The 19,936-nt window shown below is 44.5% G+C and overlaps 1 protein-coding gene across 18 annotated transcripts in view; it reads right to left on the bottom strand.

The window, feature by feature from the left end:
- The window catches only part of SIPA1L1 (signal induced proliferation associated 1 like 1), a 370,694-nt gene that overhangs the window by 41,918 nt on the left and 308,840 nt on the right, over positions 1 to 19,936 (bottom strand). For all 18 annotated transcript variants that reach the window (XM_045060144.1, XM_045060148.1, XM_045060146.1 and 15 more), the window contains 3 exons: positions 15,861 to 16,130; positions 5,126 to 5,275; positions 534 to 658 (listed from right to left, as the gene is read on the bottom strand). In XM_045060144.1, coding sequence (XP_044916079.1) covers positions 534 to 658; positions 5,126 to 5,275; positions 15,861 to 16,130 — 545 coding nt within the window. The remainder of the gene's footprint in view (positions 1 to 533; positions 659 to 5,125; positions 5,276 to 15,860; positions 16,131 to 19,936) is intronic.

The raw sequence follows: 19,936 nt of genomic DNA, 5'->3' as shown, positions 1-19,936 counted from the left end.
GACATGTCCTCAGCTGACAGCTTAATAGCAGAGACCGGGCGGGGTGGGGTGGTGGATACCACAGGAGGGAGGAGAGAGATCCTAACCAAGCTACATATGTGACTGAACAACAATTCCATCTCTTTCCCACTTGGTACAGTTTTTTTTTTTTTTTTTTTTAACTTGACATCAAGAATACCAACGAGTCTCTAAGGGCACTTATACTAGGCGAAAACAAACAAACAAGCAAGGGTCGAGGGAGATGCTTAGGACACATGTGGTTTGGCAGTCTGGCATTTTAATCTCGGTGCTGAAAGTAATTCTTATGTCCTTTCTATTTTTAAACTGGGGGCCACTTAGAATTCCTAGACTTTCCTCTCACATCTTATTTGCTGCCCTCACTTATACATAATCGAACTGACACTTAGTTCTCAATCACATTTGTTAACCAAGGCTGTCTTCTACCACGGAATGCTTTAAGGACGTCATCAAGAGGTGGCCAAAGTCGCCTCGGTGTAATAGCAACTTGCTTCTTGGAGGAGTTAGTCACTTACCCATCTGGTCAGCAATGCTATCCTCACTTCTTTGCCAGCTGGGTGTAGATTTCCCGCTGCCACCAATATCTGACTGGGTGTTCTGCCTGTCGATGGAGGCTGGGGATCTGCGGCTTACTCCAAACCTGTGGCAATTCCCCCAAACAAAGGCAAAGACGACATCAGGGACCTCAGCCATCAGGGGAAGACAGTCCTGGGTGTAATGAACTGAATTCTAGTGACAGGCACTACCAGTTTTGCTTACGTGTTGGCATTTGTACACTCAGGCTTATGCACGCGTACTCAGGGGCCGGAGCCGTGTGTGTTACGGTCAACATACATCACTCTGTTTAAGAAAGGTACGTATGCTCGGTATATACACTGCAAACAAGGGCAGGAGACGTTAGCATCGAGCTAACCTAAGAAATATAGAATAGGAAACCCAAATTTTCTAGCCCACGTGTAGCCAAGCTTGGACTGTCATTCACAGGCAAGGGAAAGGCTTCCCAGTCCTAATGTTCCGTGGACATCTTCTAAGTGGAATATGTCAGGGGTTTCTCTGAACTCAGTGAGCTGCTAAGTCACTAAGTCATTCATTCCTGGAACAAGTATTTTCTGAGCATTTGCTCTAAGGTCTGAAAGACAAAGACGACTATCGTTTACGTTACAGAGTGACCACTTCTGAATTGTATCTATTTTAAATTGCCTTTTGGGAAGGGCAATTTGGAAGTAGGTAAACTGGCATACATAAAGGCAAATGTCTATTTCTGGAAAGAACAGTTAACTATTTCATGAGCCAGTTTTATTTTGCCCTGTGCAGAATAATAATATGTGCCTAATTAAAGCATATGCCTTGATTAGCAATATCGGCAAAGTAAATACCGACTGAGCCCAGGAAAAAAGGCTGAGAATGTAAAATTCAAGGACTTACGTGGACATTTATAAATTTGTGTGTGGTTACTAATGAGCTTATGAGTAATCAATATGATAGAAGATTAACAGCCTGGAATGACGGATGCTCACAATACGTGTCTTATTTGCCACAGACTGATAAACACATGGAGAGAACTAGCAAGTTATACACTGTAAGAGAAAGAGACAAGGAGGAGGGAGGCCTGGATCTGAGTTCCAGCCCCCCACCCAAAGTCTCGATTTATTTGTTAAATGGCAGTTCCATTATATGGATCTGGGGAGAAGGACCTATATAAAAGCATTTGCGAAGCAGAGAAGGCTGTAACATTAACCCGCTATAACCTCCTCCTAGCTACTTCTGCACAATGACCATTGTTTACAGACTCAGTCATAAGCCTTGCTAAACAAAGTTACCTCCATTATGTTAAACAAGAAACTTGATTTATGAAAATTTCAGCAAAAGGTGCTCATTTAATAAAAAAAGGGGGGGAGGAGTGGTTCCTACAAAGACTGTGTGTGGATTTCAGTTCTGCCTTTCCTGTAAGCTGGAAGAAAATGGCTAGAACTGTTTGCATCTTTGTATGTATTTATTATTTGATGCAATAATGCTTATTTTCATTAACAATAACAGCAAAGGGTGGTGGGGACGAGTCACTAATTATGATCTTTGCCATCTCCTCCCTAAGTAGGGTCCTTATTAAGCTCATATCTTCCAACTGGCCCTATGATTTTATTCTAAATTTTCAATAAATGAAGACATGTCCACAAAAGCACAGAGATAAAAGTTAAATATGAATTCTAATCTTGTTCTTCCTTTTTGGTAGCAGTGGAAACTAAAGACAACTCTTAAAACCTCTGGATTTAAAGTCAAATGCTTTTCTGGCCATCTGGTTGTATGTATGTATGTATGTATTTATTTAATGTTTATTTTTGAGAGAGAGAGAGAGCACGAGCAGAGGAGGGGCAGAGAGAGAGGGGGACACAGAATCAGAAGCAGTCTCCAGGCTCTGAGCCCGACGTGGGGCTCGAACTCACGAACCACAAGATCATGACCTGAGCCTAAGTTGGAAGCTTACCTGACTGAACCACCCAGGCGCCCCTATTATTATTATTTTTTTAAATCTGGCTGTCTGGTTTTAAACGAATGACAAAGTAAGGCTGTCCTTAAATCCTGCCTTGAAAAGCATGTATCATCTGGCTGATACTTGAGGCACATTCAGTGACCACGAACTCTAACTCACGAGCTGGTCCATGGCTCTCCAGAGCAGGCTCACAGCCTGTCCTCATCATGGGCTGGAAACTTCTTCTCTACAACTTTTACTGGTCTCAGGTGCCTTCATGGACAAGCTTCCTCCCCCATGTAAGAGTGCTGGAAGAAAGCTGTAGTGGCCTGCCTACCTCTGTCTCTGCTTCTCGCCTTCAGGCTGTACATCCTCAGTTATGCTTCCCACCGTGATCTCCAAGCTCTTCCATTTACCCAGGTCATCCCTCCCTCTGCCACGATCTGCCTCATCAACATTGCTCAGAGCGTGTGGCCCGAAAATACATCTCCAAGGATGGTAGAATAGACCCTATGTCTTTTCAACAGTGTTGTTTCCTACCTATCTCTCGTTTCCATACCAAACTGGTGCAGGTGCTTTCTCCCCCACATGCAAGTGCAGTGGGCATTACTAGTCACCCTGTTACCTCTCAGCTGATCTGGGTGGTCTCAGTACCCCCACACCAGGGAGTGGGCAGGCACGCCCTGCACACAGGCAGACACTGGGCCCACGGAAGCGGAGGGAAGAGGACAAGTGAGCAGATCACACTTGTGGGCAACCACTGTGTACTGATCTGATGTACTGGTGTTACTCCACGCTTCTGAGCTTGCTTCTTGAAGTTTAGTATTAATGGGTTTGCAGCAGGCTACATACACTCCTGCCTCATGGTCAACTCGTACACCCCTATTTTTACTGGGCTAAGTTGTAGAGTAGATGTGATCATCTTTCTCTTGATAAGAGTGACTTTAGAATCCAACCTGGCCCACGGGCAGTGCATGTGAATCAGACAATGGACAGTCTCTTGGGTCACTGATATATGCAAAAACTGCCGGGGATCCAGACTAAAGAACCGTATCATTACCTTCTCGTCAAAGATCACCCCAGGTAAAAAAGATGTTATACAGTATGGCAAATATCATGGGTAACCTCACAAACAAGGGAAAATTCCTCACCACCACCTACAGTCGGGTTAGTGTCACACATCAGGTTGAAGAATTACCACCTTACTGAAAACAATGTGTAGGGTGGGCACTGGAACCATGTTCCTGACATTTAATATTCACCAAAACACTAAGGTTTCGGCTTACATTTTTGGTATACGTTTAAAGCGTACCCCAGTCATAAGAAAACTGCTTTTGTTGTTGTTGTGAGCTCATTTATATTTTATTGTTGTACTAACACTAAAGTTGCAGCGGGTTCTTATTTTTGAAGGAAAAGCAGGCCATTTAAATTCTACTAATTGAAACAAGGAATAATTGGTTAGGACGTGCGGTATGGTAATGATAATAATACTTAACTCATAAAACCTTTTGCAGGAACTCATGAATAAGAGATTCATTTTTTTTTCTAATTGTCACTGAAGTAAATAAGAGAAGACATGTGCATTTTAGATACACTACCCAGGGAATCTTGCGGAGGACCCCGCGATGCAGGAGGGGCAAGCATATTGTGTAGTGGTTTTATTACCTACTTTCTTCTAATATAAGTATTTAGCATCAACAACAAAAAAAATCACACTTAATAGCTGTAAAAACCAACAAAATGCTATAGGATAAAAAAAATACCCATTATGAAGGTATTCTTAGTAAGCCTAACTATTTTGTAACATGGAAAAATCTCAAAAAAGTAACCAAATCATGTGTGCGTTCGTTAAAAATGTATTTGGGGGAAAACTCAGAATAGAAACATGGGTTTTTATAAATGCCTCACATTTGATTTTCAAATGGTTTTGAGTTCTCCATCAACCTCCCCAGAGAGACACCCCAGCAGGAAGTCTCTGACAGTTCTTTGACTCTTGCTCTGGGCAAAGGTGGCATGTGTGGGTCACGTAACATTTTGCTGCTAATTACTTCCCAACTTCTAGTCGGTTGGGGTCTGTTTTTGTTTTTGTTTTCCTTTCTTTTTAGTAGCCTCTCAAATCAGGTACATTTAGCCTTCAGTCTGTATGTCTTGTCAAAGGCAAACAGTTACCTTTGGGTGTTTCGTGTTTTCGAAAGAGATGAGAAACAACAACCAACCACAGGCCGAGATTGCAGAAGCCTTTGAAAGTGTGAGAAAAATAATTTTAAGTTTCGAACAGGATGATGGTTCCCCCTACTCTAACAGCCACACAAACTCCAGCCAGTGCAAGAAGCACGCTCCCGAGTGTGCTTCAGAGGAAGTGACAAAATCTGTGCCGTAAGACTAGGACAGTGCACGCGACTGCAGAAAGTGATGCAGTCTGATTTCTTTGTTTCGGGGGCCTCGGAGGCTAGAGAAGGATGAAGAAACCACTTCCTGAGAAGTGGTTTGAAGCAGACATTAAAACATCTTCTATCTGAAATATTGACCGCATTCCCCCTTTGGCTCCTCCTTTGTAGATGGGTCAAGGCACGTCTGAGTCACAGGTGAAAGGCAGCGATGGGGGGCAGGGGGCGTGTGGAGGTGCAAGGGCACACCTACCCTTCGGGCATGGACTTCTGCCGGTAAGTGCCTCCGCCAGAGCCCGTCTCGCTGGATGAAGACAGGTTGCTAGGGGAGTTCCGGCACTGCTGGGACCTCGCGAGGGCCATGGAGGAGACCGTCACGTAGATGTCTGAGCCAGGAGACAGCCTGCGAGAGCAAACCAAAAATATGCAGTCAGTCCAAGGGGAAGTCCCAAGGCAATGCACCATGGATAATATCCTACCAATGCGACAGAGAAAGCGACTTCATGGAGATAGTGAAAATGAGGCCAGCTGGAAGCCTACAAAAGAAACTTCTCCATAAAACTACTCCCTTAGGAACAGCTGGAAAATGGCTTTGAAGGTGGGGGGGGGGTGGTGTGGGGTGAGGGGACATCAAAAATAATGGGAGAAAAACAACATGTATGTTTCCAAAAGCTGCCAAAATTCATTGGGTTGAATTGATCGTGCAGTGTCCTAGAATGGCAGTGCAGAGGATAACTGAGCCCCAGTGACATTAACATAGCAATTAATTCCAATTTTTCACACTGGTTCTCCCAGAGTCAAGGACCACACTGAGACCGGTGCGTTCTCCGCGTCTTTGTCTTGGGGTGTTGTTACTCCAAGTCTGGAATGAATATTCAGATTTTGCTATTTGGTATTTGTAAATGTGGCTGAGCATCACCATATAAAAACCTCCAACAACAACAACAAAAATGCCTAGAACGTCAGTTGTTGAACTTCTGCGATGTCCCAGCAGAGGTGTGTGCTCTGCAGATGGTCACCCTGCTGACTGGCTCTGGGGACAGAAACCAGAGCTCTGTCATCAGGACAGACACAGACTTTGTCCTTTGCCTCCTCTGTTCCAGCAGATAATAGGGCAACCCCGGGGACATCAGTAAGTGAAGCTGGCACCTGTGACTGGGGGTAACCTACATCTTCCTACTGATGTTTTGGTTCAGAGGGAACGCTGGCACAAATCCCTCGACTCCTGTGGCAGGGCAGGTCACTTCTGTGCAAGAGCGGAGTGAGAGGAATCGAAGTCACTCGTTCGGTAAGCCAAGCCTCTTGGTTGTAAATCCACCGCTCAGTGTTAAAAGACTCGCGTCCCCCAGAGCAGGCCGGGTTTTCTTTTCTTACCAGGACAGCTTGCAATGGGTCTGCACGGTCAATGCTTTCACATCAAAAGCCATCTTTTTCCCCAAACTAAAGTTCTGAAGCCTGGCGATGGAACCCGATCCACTGAAACCCAGAATTTTCCAACAGCGAACCTGTGTGCCTTCTGGAGCAGGGCAGAATAGGGTTTCAGGTTCGGGAAGTTGACAGAGGGGTTAACAGAATCCCAACGAGAAGCTTTTCTCACAGAGAAAGGATGAGGACAGATGCTGAAATTATAACTCTCAAATCCTTCTATACCCAAGAGGCGGGTCTGACTTGAGAATCCAGATCTCTCCGCTCTGCCACAAACCCAGAATCTCCAGCTGTCTCCTAGACATCTCCACTGAACAGCCTCGATAGCAGCTCAAATTAAACCTCATCAAACCTAACAGGTTTTTCCATTCCCCCGCCCAGCCCTCGAAACCTGCTCCTCCTGTATTTGTTATCTCAGGCTGAACACCTTGAAACCATCTCCCCCGTCCCTTTCCTCATCTTCCATGTCAACTCCTCTAATTAAGTTCAACTTTTGATGAGTAGAAGCTGTGTGTCAGGCACCCTGGGTGCTGGTCTGGACAACACACAGACTAAGAAGTTAACTGGTCTTCAACCTGCTGATTGTCCTCCAAACTCCCTCATCTCTAGCCTGGATCAGCACACCTGGGCCCTAACTGGTCTTCAAAGTCTAGGCTCTGCTCACCCCATCTGAAGCCATCCCACATGCTTCTCCATAGCTTCCCTTTGCCTACAGAATAGACCACCGAATGTCTGGCCCCCTCTTCCAGGCCTTGGACCGTCTTGTTCAAGTCCCTTCCCCTCTCCATGCCCTCTTCCTGTCTCCCTGCACCCTACATTCTAGACACATTCAGTGTGCCCCTATTCTCAAACTCAGCTACCAAATGCATACCTTTACTCATCTTGCCCTCTCTGCCTCTCTTTCCCCTTTCTTACATAATGTCCTTTTTCTCTGAGGCTTCATTCCAACATCATATCCCTGAATTCACAGATTAATTAGAACCTCCTTGAGTCCCACATGGTCTGTTCTTTGCACCATTACATAGCACAACCTTTAGCACAGTTTTATGTGTGTCTATCTCCACAACTAGATTTGCTTCTTAAGGGGCAGGACTGAGACTTCCTTATCTTTACAGCTCTGACTGCTTAATACATGTTTGTGGAATGAAGGAGAACATCAGCAGTGCGGGTGGGTTCAGATTAAGGGCCCACAGTGGGGCACCTGGGTGGCTCAGCCGGTTAAGCGTCTGACTCTTGATTTCGGCGCAGGTCGTGATCCCACGGTCTGTGGGTTTGAGCCCCACACTGTCAGTGCAGAGCCTGCTTGGGATTCTTTCTCTCCCTCTCTCTCTGCCCATCTCCTGCTCAGTCTCTCTCTTTCAAAATAAATAGACATTGCAAAGAAGAAGAAGGAAGAAGAAGAAGAAGGGCCAATAGTGACGTCAGCTGCCTACGCCAGGGGTTCCACTAATGGTGGGTCTGTATCAGTTGAAAAACAGTTGGCTGCTAATAATAAAGTGCCAAAATTAGTGGATACTATACTAAGAGCAATGGAAACAGATTCAAAATTAATACTCTCCTTCAATGTGAGAAAAAGGGATGCTGGAATTATAACCAGATACCCCTGAGCATATCATCAGTCTGACAGGTAATGGCAAGAGAACTCGCTGGTAATGGCTCCTCTAGGTAGTACCAAATGGTGCACAAAAGGACACCGAGAATGCTCAGGTAAGGCCCTTGGAGGAACGGGATGAGAAGCTAGGAAAAGAGGCAGAGCTCCCATGCTCCTCCTGTTATCGCCACACAGACTCAGAGAAATACCAGCCACACAGCGGTGCTCTCATGAGGATACAGGCTCAGGAGAGGGCTATGTGTGTGGGGCAGCCACGGCGGGGTCAGGGACCAGTGGGGTCTTGGGACACCAGCTCATCCCTACTTCTCGGTAATGTGTTTTGATAAAAGAGAGATCAAGACCCTTCCTTAGGTACCATAAAATCCACATCTCATTTCTCTTCCATGAAGACATCTCCCAAATTTCTCCCTGTTTATTCTGAAACAATCGGAAGAGGTACGGATTAAGGAGCAGCGTGGATCCAAATGTAACAAGACACCACACTCCTCTCTCTATCTTAACAGTTTGGCTTCTATAGGCTCGGACTACGGAGAAACTTCAACTACAGTTTCACTTGCAGGTGCTTTGATTTTCCCACCGTGAGGGGGAGGAGGTGTTACAGAAAGATGAAAACCAAGTACCATGTGCATGCTAACGTTAACATACACGTGGTCAGGGCCAGTGTTAACATCTGGGGGCCGATGCGAACTCTCTCTTCGGGGTAAACAAGTAATGCCACTGAACTGACTGCATGGTGAATGTTAAAATGTTTCTGTTTCTGTGAGGAAGTAACCACTGATTCCACAGGAGAAGTCAAGATGTAGCTTACAATTGCATTTAGAGCCTGTTTTTCTGACTCTGCTCTCTAAAACGAACATTACTTTAAAATAATCTCAGGCTAGTTCTCAACCTTAGCTCCTTTATTTGGCAAACGTCTCAGAAAATTCTACTTGGTTACTGGAGTTACCCCAAAGTGAAAAAACAGCATTTCCAGGAGGCCAGCATTCACTCCCATCCTTCTTTGCATTTATGTAACTCAATAGTGGCTTTGTTTTCTGTCTGTTCACACACACAGCACACACAACCAGAAACTGACGGCAAGCCATCCAAATGTTTTTACGACTCTAGATGTACGTATGGCGGGCAAAACAATTTTCAGAATTAGCTCTTATACTGATCTCTTACTATTCTTTTCAAATACTCTGCAACTGATACTACCACACAAATACTATTTGAGAACAGACCTCACTTGGGGAGTAAGAGGTCCCGCCTGCCTGGCACGGGCAGTGCCCTTCTGCCAGGGAGCGCCTGCGGCTGGTCGTTACTCAAGGTGGGCTGTGTGCCGTCCTGTGCTTTGAAAAGGGGTACCCCCCCAAACTGGCTCACAGAGGAAGCTAGCAGGCTGACTTCTTGAATCTCCACCCCCTCACCACCCACTTTATTTTAAGGGTTGGGGCCAGTGAAGACTTAGTTAAGCAAGATCACAAGGCTTTTCCTCTCTTTTGAGATAAGCTGAGATCTTTCTACTTCCTCCTAGTCTTAAAGAGCACCCCCGCCCATGCCACACCCCTCCCCAACCCCAGCATCTGGATGTTAATGCCCAAATAGGTTTAGAGGACGAACAGGAACGCATCTTTCAACTGCTGTGAGATTTTTTTTTTCAATTCTGTGGAATGTAAGAATTTTCAAGAATGTTCTGGTCACTGTGAGAAAGGAAATGTCTAAACCTTTTAGTGTTAATTTCGGTAGATTCTTTTCCCTACATTTTTGTCAATTTTAGCTAAGAAATAACTAAATGTTTTTAAAGTAACTGATATTAAGTGTCCTCTGGAGCTCCCTCTCACTTCCCTCTGCAGAAACAAAACACCAGGGCTTTTTGATTGTATGACAAAAATGCAGCAATTGAAAAAGTCACGATCACCAGCCTGACAGACAATGCCTCCATAGTCTGCAGGACTCCACGGAACACCAGCTTTTCATTTACATGCAATGCATTTCACTGCGATGAAAACAAGGAGTTGAATGGAATGGACATTTAGGAAGAGATGGTCCAAGATCAGAGTCAGTTCTTCATTTTTCCAGAAGCATTCTCACACCAAGACAAAAGGGAGAAGAGATTCACCCTCAAGATCCGGATTTCCAATAAAATAACTTTTGCACCCCACCACATCCTTCCCATAAATCAACTCACAGGGCCACACGCACAGTGTTAACATTAACAGATTCTCATTCAATTGATCTCTTCAGATTGTGACCGATTATAATTTATCAAGTTATGGATTAAGCATTCAGTATCCAAACAGCTGATGACAAAACTTTTTCCTGAGTAGTTCTGTATAGGTTGAATTATGTCCTGCTTTGTACCCCTAAGTGACAGCACTCCTAATGTGTCCAAGGAGACAAGGCTCTCTGTAAGCCAAGTGCAAACAGTGGAATGATGGTAAAAACAAGAGAGAGGGTTTCAAATAGCAGCAATGACTGACAAATTAGATACTTGAGTCCGTAATTAAGCACAGCATTTTACCACAACTTAGCAGTTAAAATGCTGTTCACCCAGGGAACAGGACCAAGTTGAAACCTGTCTTCAGCAATCTGTATCAACCAGGATTCTTCCAAAATTATGTCAAAAAAAAAAAAAATGTTTTTTTTTTCTCTAAATGACTCAAGGTAATGTAATTTGGGTGCTTTATCCAGGCTAGAGTTTGAACAAACTATATTCAAATTCAAGTCACTGTATGTACCTCTGTCTTTTTATCTCTTCCTACTGTGTTCTCTGTGAACCAGAGCTACCCCTGGCTTTCTGACCAAACACTTCATGTCAGCTGTTAGGATTGGATCCTGGAGATCCTGTTCCGATGAACCTCCAGTGACAAGGTCAATTTACAACGAGGAATAACTCCCCTGCCCGGTTAGGAAAATACGGCAATTCATCACACTGAGATAAACGGCTCATCACGTCACAGCTGCTGGCAAGATGTTAGAAGTTCACAGCCCGGCACACATCATGGATGCCTCTTGAGAAGAGCCAGTTTTATATCTAAGAGTGGCACTAAAGAACAGAAAATAAAAACGGATTGCTTGCAGGACCAGCTACATCGCAAATGCTAGTTCTGCCCTGTGTACTCGGGTACCTGGTACGGCCGTTCACTGAGGTGGGGGACACACCAGAAAGAGGAGGTGATGGGCGAGTGGGAGCCCAATTGTGCTTGTAAATATGAGCCACTAATGTGACATCCAAGGGCAGACGTTCAGTAGGTAGTCAGGCAAATGAATGTGACAAGTACAAAGGAGATCAACAGACACCATTAAGGAACTGCCCACGTGCAGGATGGCTGACGTTGCTCAGACAAACAAGCTACTCTGAGACACTGCACAGCATGGGATTAAAAGAAAAATGAGGAAGGAGCCGTGGAGGACACACAATTGGGGGGGGGGGGGGGCGATGAGACAGGTGCAAAGAGCTGCCAAAAAAAAACCCAAAAACCAGGAGTTAAGGTTTTGGAAGATGGGGAAAAGGAGTCTGAAGGACAGAGCAGAGGATGGTGTCAGATAAACTAGGGGCTTTAGCTCAAGAAACAGGGAGGGCAGGGGCTATAGCCTGAGTGACCTCAGAGAAGCTAAAAAGTTCTAGGATTTAAGGGTCCTCAAGTCAAACCAAACAACTATGATTCAGGTGGACAGCACCTGTGGTGTGCAAGTTCACATTAGAAACTTCTAACCACAGCTGACTGCCTTACTAGAGGAAGAGGAGGGATTACATGGGTACGTGCTCTGTCTCAAAGCAGAAAATGACAGTGAAGATTGGCATGGGAACTGCATTTAGAGAGCACTTCCTTCAAAACGCAGACTGATGGGGCACAGGACTTGGGCTTCCTGTGAGGTGCTGGTTCGGAACCTCTCTGAGCGCAGAAATGGCTCTCCATCCAGCTGCTTAGAGCTGAGAGCAACGGGGAAGCAGGGAACGGTGGCATCCAGGTAACACTTAAAAGTGCCCAAGTGGCTCAGATCCAACACCAAATATTTGCATAAAGGCTGGCGATGCTTCCTCTAAAAACACAAAGACAAAGGAAAATTCTTTATGCTAAGATGCCTGTTGTTTAGGCAAAGCCCCTGAAATAGATAAGATTTTCAGCGCATATAAACACAGTTTGGGGCTTTATTACCGATCCCACATTATGTTTAAACACAGTAAAGTCTCCAGTTCAATGTGCTACAGCAGAAATTTTGGTTTTAATTCTACCCTTGCACTCCAGGTAAATTTGAGGCCAAAACAGTGATTCCATCATATTACTTACTTTTTTTTAATGTATTTATTTTGAAAGAGAGAAATAGAGAGAGCGAGAGAGAGAGAGCGCACACACGTGTGCAAGCTGGGAAGAGGAAGAGGGAATGAGAGAATCCCAAGCAGGCTCTGCACTATCAGTGCAGAGCCTGATACAGAACTTGAACTCACAAACCATGAGATCATGACCTGAGCCAAAACTAAGAGTCAGACGCTCAAGTGACTGTGCCACCCAGGTGCCCCCATCTTACCTATTTTTGTTGAATAAATATTGTTCCTGTTAAGAAATACTATTCACACAAATACTATCAGATTCTATTTCAAAAGGCCATCTGGAGAGCATAAAGCTCATATATTTAAGCCAAAGAGAATTAGACTTTAGTCTATTTAGATGGCAAACGAGTCATCTGTTTTTACTGCATTGGTTTCTCTCAACAATGTATAGAGAACACAATTGAGTGAAATAATTCTTGTTAGAAACCTCAAACACCAACACATTTTGGTATGGTATAAAAATCATGCCCTTGGTATTAAAGGAAAAAGGAAAATCTGTTCCACAAGTATTTACAAAAAAAAAAATGAAATCTTCCCAATGACCTTTAAGTCCGGGATCTTGCATAAAAATACAAGAAAAACTATACTTCTACAAGCAGTCAATTTGTGTTTTCATCTGAAATGAACCATGCTGGAACCAGCCGCGGTGAACGGAGCGGGCAGATTTGTATAGCAGACGTGGGCAGGGCAGACTTGGGAGAGCTGCTGGCTTCAGCTTAATACAGCTGGTTTCTCTACAGTTAAATACAACCTAACCTGGGGAAGGAAAATAAATGGAAGGAAAATTATGTAAAGGCAACACTTTGGTCTCAGTATTCAGCTCATGCTGTTATCGGTAAGGCAAGATTCAAGATATGGTGGACCCTGGCATTTAATTTGACCATTTGTGATACATCTGAAAGGAGTCCCTTTCTCCTACAGATTGCCCAGGTACAAATGTGAATGTCCCACAGGGCAGGACTGGTATGAGGGGGAAGGTCGAGTGCACGAGGAGAGCCCAGCAGCCAAGGGCCTCACTTCCCAATCTCAGTAAGGTGCTCTGTTCTCAGTAACACCATGAAGGGGAGGCTTTTCAGTTATGTTTTACTACACTTCATGGAGAAAATGATACTCCCAGGTAAATTTATGAATCTGGGGATTCATGGAGGACTCAGGAAGTATCCCTGATGAATGTCATGAGTCTATTCTATATCTAAGTATCTCTGAAACAATAGCAAAACAAAGTTCCTCAAATAGGATCTTCTCTGTGACTCCAAGTGGAAACTTAAAAAAAGAAATACTGCATTACTAAAAATGAGCAATGATGGGATAGGAAACCCAACTCTGTAAGTTTTCACAAAGGAAGAATACCCAACCACCACATATTTCAAAATGAAGATGAGCCAAGTGACCTGAATATCCTGCATTTGTAGAGCTGAGATTTTACAGGTCACCTAAGCTCTCCATCGTAAGATCTGAAATATCAGTCCTGTGTCCTCAAGAATACCCGACACTCAGAAGCTTGAGAGGTTACATCTCCCCGAAAACCACTGGTGGCCTTTGCTCCTGCCACTTTCATCTGTGAAGCCTGGAGGGTGCCAGGGCCACTCCAATGGTTTTACGGGGAGAGCACTCAGACTCCCCTTCCCCTGGGGACTGGGTGCTGGTTAAGATGAACGGCAGACACAGGGACCTGCAGAAATAACCTCTCGAACTGAGAAGAGCTCCATCTGGGGAATAACGCAGTTGACGGATTCTCTAGCACTAAAATCTGCCTGCATCATAAGATGATAATTAGCTACAAAAAATATTTCCACTTTTGAGGTCAGGATGTTCAGCAACAAGCTTTAGTTTTTGTTGCAGAAATTAAATTCAACATGGAATCAAAATACATCCTGTTCTTTTCTTATATGGAATACTGTATAAAAAAATTAACACAAAACAATTTAACTTGTAAAAGTCTGATGATTGTCCTGAAAGAGAAAGAAAATAGCATTAAGAGGGGAAGAAAGGGCCCTTCTCTAAACAATGATTTCCTAAGGCTCATCTTTCAAAACGTGGGCCAAACCATGCATTCTAGTTCACACACACCTTGGGGAGAGCCAAGTTTGGAATGTGTAGAACAAAGAGTTTATTCAGAGATCTCTTGGATGTTTTTACTCCTCAAAAATGAAAGTAAGAGTCCACATGCTCAATCATTTATTGAGATAAAGAGTAAAGCTCTACAAATCACTCTCCAAGATTAAGTGAGCAATTTTAGAAAAGACAGCTAGTTTTGTTGGTGGCGGTGGTAGTGGTGGTTTTTACTGAATTAGTTTTACATGGTATCCTAGTATTTCTGAACTAGTTAAGTGACAATGTTTTATGCAATAGATCAAAAGTTAGACTTAAGATAAACGACCTCCAGCTTTCTGGGGCGCCTGGGTGGCTCAGTTGGTTAAGCGTCTGACTTCGTCTCAGGTCGTGATCTCACAGTTTGCAGGTTCGAACCCTGTATCAGGCTCTGTGCTGACAGCTCGGAGCCTGGAGCCCGCTTCGGATTCTGTGTCTCCCTGTCTCTCTGTCCCTCCCCTGCTCATGCTCAATCTCTGACTCTCTCAAAAATAAATAAACATTAAAAAAATTTTCAAAAACAAGCAAACACAAAAACCCTCCAGGTTTTCTGCTCCCAACGTGAAACAATCTATGACTACGAAAGCATAGCTGGGGCCCATTTTCCTTGGCACTCTGTACCTGCTGGACCTGTTTCCACTGCTTAGCTGAGCCAGACTCACGTTTTGGCTCCCACCTTCCTTCTGCCCCACACAGCTCCTAGAACAGACAGTTCTCCCCAACTCTGGGGATTTCTGATCCCTCTCCAGTGTGGGGGTCACAAAAATATTCGGAGATATGATCAAGACAAGCAGAAGTGTTGAGGAGAGGGCAGGGAACAGAAAAAAGTTGGCTTCTTCTAGCGGGCGACTAACAGCTTACTGAATTAAAACGGTCTCCTTCATTAGCATAGGTAATGCACAGTGCTATTATTTAGAATGTTTACAATCTTTTTTTTTTTAATGTTTATTTATTTTGAGAGAGGGAGAGAGAGAATCTCAAGCAGGCTCTACGCTGTCAGCACGGAACCCTGTGGGGGTTTGGTATCACAAACCATGAGATCATGACTGGAGCCAATATCAAAAGTCAGGCGCTTAACCGACTGAGTCACCCAAGTACTACTAAAATTTTTACAATCTTCGTTAACAAAGTGACACAGACACCCAACCAAACATCTGCATTCTTTTGCTACTATCCTATCACTTCTCCCCAAGAGACAAAGACTATCAAAGATGACAATATGGTCAATGTCACCTCAACGTGTCTGCCAAGTTCTAGCCCATCATAGCCATTAAGCGTGCAGTGATGGTTTCTGTTGCTATCACATGGAGATGAAAGGGCAAAGCACAAATACCATGACTCAGAGCTGAATGCTCTGCTGGAACGTATCCCCTTTCACTCTCACGGCTTTGGAATGCTCCCATGCTTTGAAAGCCACCGGGGCATGCATCTGTTTCAATTCCTGATTTCTAGTAAACCATGGAAACACCTAAAGCTAGTGTCTGTGGGTCTGGTGCTCCTTAAGTCTGGGGCAGACTCGGAGCAAACCTTTGAAGGTGCACTCACCGCCTCTCCAGGGGGCGCCCGTCACTGGAGATGCTTCGAGGGATGTTGGCGGCTCTTTCTGGAGGAGCCATCTTCCCGTCTCCTTTGCCAGCATTCAGCCTCGAGGTCATGGGGCTCTGCACCTGGGAGGGGACTTGAGCTGAGTGAGGCCCCTTGTTGGCATTCCTCTGCCATTTGTTATTATTTCGGAAGGGAAACTTGAATTCGTATGAAACCCCTTCGTTCATTTTGTATTCCATCACTGGCATGCGGTACGTTTCAGAGCAACTCCTATTAGGGACACAGAAAGAAGAAAAATTAATATTGCTTCTTTTTGTGGGTGGAACCACACTGATTCTCATTAACAGTTAAAAGGGATCAAACACTTCATTCTTTGTTTCAAACTGTCTTTTAATCATCGGGCCCTATAATTACCGTCCTTTCAAAAACCAGAACCCCAGGAAGTACCACACGAGTGTATTTTCCTCTGCTGCATCTCAACTATTGAGTCTGAGAGAGGGAGTCTTAAAAAAACAGCGAGACCCACAGGCACCGGGGTGAGTGGAGGGGGCAGGTTAAGGGCAGAGTCAGGACCACGGCCTGAGCAGGAAATGCAGCCAGGCGGGCATGACTGGGCCTCAGAGGAAACAAGCAGCTTTGTGCACCCTTTATCGAGTGTCCTGAACTGGGGACCCAAAAAGGTATTGGATTTGTTGGGATCCTAGTAAGTGGGGTTACATTTTGAAACCCAAATTGAGAGCCAAGTTTAGCTCAGAAGGAGGGGGAAAAAATCACCAGGGAACAAAGCATAATCTGAAATCGGACTCCCTGCCCAGCAACCCAAAAGCCAGAAACGTCCCATAGCAGCACTGTCCCCAGATAGCAGCCCGAGTGAAATTAATGTCAGGCAAAAACGTCTTCTACTGCTTTAGCCCCTTTTTTGTGCTACCATCCCAACCCCCAAACCTTAGGAAATGTGGAACCCACTTTCCATTTCTTTTACCCAAACAGCCAAGGAAGGTTCAGTCCATTATTAATTTGATTGACAGACAAATTAACTGAAAAAAACCTATGCCCACTGAAGCATTAACTCAAACTGCGCATTTGAATTTCACTACTAAGTGAAAAAAATGACTTTTCTGCTTAAAGGAATTTCAGAGATTGAGAAGCAAGTGGGGAGCCTGGGAAAGGAAGGGTTAAGAGTGATTACGAAACATTTTAGAGAAAGAGGAGAGTCCGAGCAGTTCTGCCCACTAGAGACATAATGCGAGCCGGTAGCCACGTGAGAAAAGTAAAAGGGAACAGGTGAAATGAGTTTAATACTGTATTTTTATTTAATCCAATGTATCTAAGATGCTATCATTTGAACATGTAATCAACAAATATTAAGAAATTAACAATGACACGTACATCCATCTAAATCTAGTGTGTATTTTACATGTTCAGCACTTCTCACTTTGGACTAGCCACGTTACAAGGGTCCCTTGGCCACAGGAGATGCGTGGCTCCTGACTGCATCACACGGGTCTGAAGGTTAGGTCTTGACTTGGGAAATGGGGTTGTATGGTGGGTGCATAAGCCAGTGGAAGGTGCTGCTCTCTTAGGACCTTGTCTGCATGTCTCAGGCATAATTTCTGGGTTTCTAACATGTACCCCACAATGCTCCCTTCTCCCACGTCCCCACGAGAGACACAACTTTTGAGAAGGGCTGCCTCTTCCTTTTTTTTTTTTTTTTAATGTTTATTTTCGAGAGAGAGAGAGAGAGAGAGAGAGACAGAGACAGAGCATAAGCAGGGGAGGGGCAGAGAGAGAGGGAGACACAGAATTAGAAGCAGGCTCCAGGCTCCAAGCTGTCAGCACAGAGCCCAATGTGGGATTCAAACCCATGAACTGTGACATCACGACCTGAGATGAAGTCGGATGTTTAACCGACTCAGCCACCCAAGCGCCCAGGAAGGGCTGCTTCTGAGGTGCGTGCATCTGCTGGGCTCCCTGCCTGCTCAGTCTCAGTCCGCATCTCCAATCAGCAGCTTTTCTTACAGTTCTCTTACCAGTCCTCCCGACTCCCCAAAACTCTTAAGTCAACCTTAATCTGACCCTCCACCCAAGGTTCCGCTGGACCCCTTAGAAGCTTTGACAGTGGCTTTCAAACTTTTTGGACCATGAGCCCAGTAACAAATGCATTTTACGCTGTGATGCAGCACGACCCCCCCCCCACCACCACACACACACCCTTCCATTCTGCTGTATTCTGTGTTAATCCACTTCATTAAAGAAACACACTGAACGCAGCCTCCCAAATGGATTTCGTGATCTACTTAAGAGTTACAACCCGCAGTTCGCAAAACACTGCTTTACGGCACATTTGACATGACTTTTAGCAGTTAATGACTTCTTATGTAATAAACCTTTTCTCTGATAGGAGGGAATGTCACCTCAGGCTTTGACATAATTTCTAGCTTTGATTCTGATCTGACAAAAAAGCTGCAATACTTTTCTGATTCTTAATAGAGGTATTACTGTAGTATGGTTTGAAATCTTCCATTTCTGACTAAATATGGCATATTATATCTCGTGCTCCGGTCTATAAATATAATGCAAGAATCCTGCAACTTGCAAAAGGGATATTAATAAAAATAGGCAATAACCCATGGGAAAATTTCCCTCCACCTCAAAATCAGGACTAGCTTTTGCTTCACCCCAGCAGTGGTCTGTTTAACTTGAAAACTCCATGGATCATATCACTCTACTATATATATAAAATACCCTTCTGTTGGTGCCAACCACCAGCACATGCACAGAACATTACCACCGTGTGTCCTGGGCACTAGCGTTTCCAAAATTTTCCTGTAGGCCATGTTTTCCCTTCTCTATACCCTACCCGCTAAGAGATTCTCTTGCTGAGTTTTTAAATTTCATGGCACTTCCTATGTACCTTTACAGGTACAGGCTGCTTCTCAAGTCCATATTGCATCATGGCTGATAATGATAGATAGGGATAATAGAAACGATAATAATGTACTATGAAATGGACAAGTTGCTTTCATCTTTTGGGCCTCAGCTTCTTTGGGAAACAAAAGGTTTGGAACTGGTCATCGCTAACTTCCTTCTAGTTCAAAAACTCTTTGAAATGGTCTCTTAAGCTACATGACATTTAACACTAAAACCAGTGAGAAGACTCCAAAGATTTTATCTTCTCTGTAGTCTACTTGGTTTCTACCACTCCTACTAACATATAGCTAGAAACCTTCTGCACAGTCGATAACAGAATGCAGTAGGATAAAGCCTAAGGAGGGAGAGAAGACTCATTCGCAGAAACGAAAGACGACGGATTCACAGTGCTAAACCTCGACCAACTCACCATGTCTAATCACCTTCCAAGGTGATCAGACCACCCGCTAGCTTCCCATCACTTACTTATCTCTGCAAATATAAGAATGATACACAGAATCAAGAAGCGGGCAGTACACTGAAGACCAAAGATAAAGGCCAGCTTTTCGTGACCCACGTAAAAATTCACCAGGGGATTTTTATTATGTCATTCAGGTAAAGGTTGGTGTTGAGCAGTAACTAACACTGATCAGGGGCCAGGGACTCATCTGGCTGCACTACAACAGTAGGTACCACCACTGTCCCTGTTTAGGAGCTGACAAAACAGAGGCCTGGAGAGAGTCATCTGCCCAAGGCTACACAGCCAGGAAGTGGCAGAGCCAGGATTTGAACTCAAGGATTAACCCGCACGGGGGTCAGCCTTATTTTAATCACTAACTGAAGGCTACATCTACTCCCAGGCCCCAAACTTCTTCACTTCAAGTGACTACTGCATTTCACTCAGGGCACAGTCTGTGACAAACCTTTCAAGAGCTATGGGCCACAGGAAGTGCAATGTCAGTATTTCGGGGCTAAGAGACACATGGCGAGACGCTGAAACCCTGGTGGTTGAAAAGCCACTCCTTCTCCCTACTTTTTCAGCCTCTTTATTCTTTCTTTCTCCCTTAGTTTCTGATTACCCATCACTCTGGCCTTTTCCAACACTAAAAACACAGGTGGAAAAACCATCGTACAGCACACCCAACAGTGCATCACAACACTGGACT

This window comes from Felis catus, chromosome B3, assembly GCF_018350175.1.
Source record: "Felis catus isolate Fca126 chromosome B3, F.catus_Fca126_mat1.0, whole genome shotgun sequence".
NCBI classification, from domain to species: Eukaryota; Metazoa; Chordata; class Mammalia; order Carnivora; family Felidae; genus Felis; species Felis catus.
Note: the sequence above shows the minus strand (reverse complement) of the source record. Positions and strands in the feature narration are given on the sequence as shown.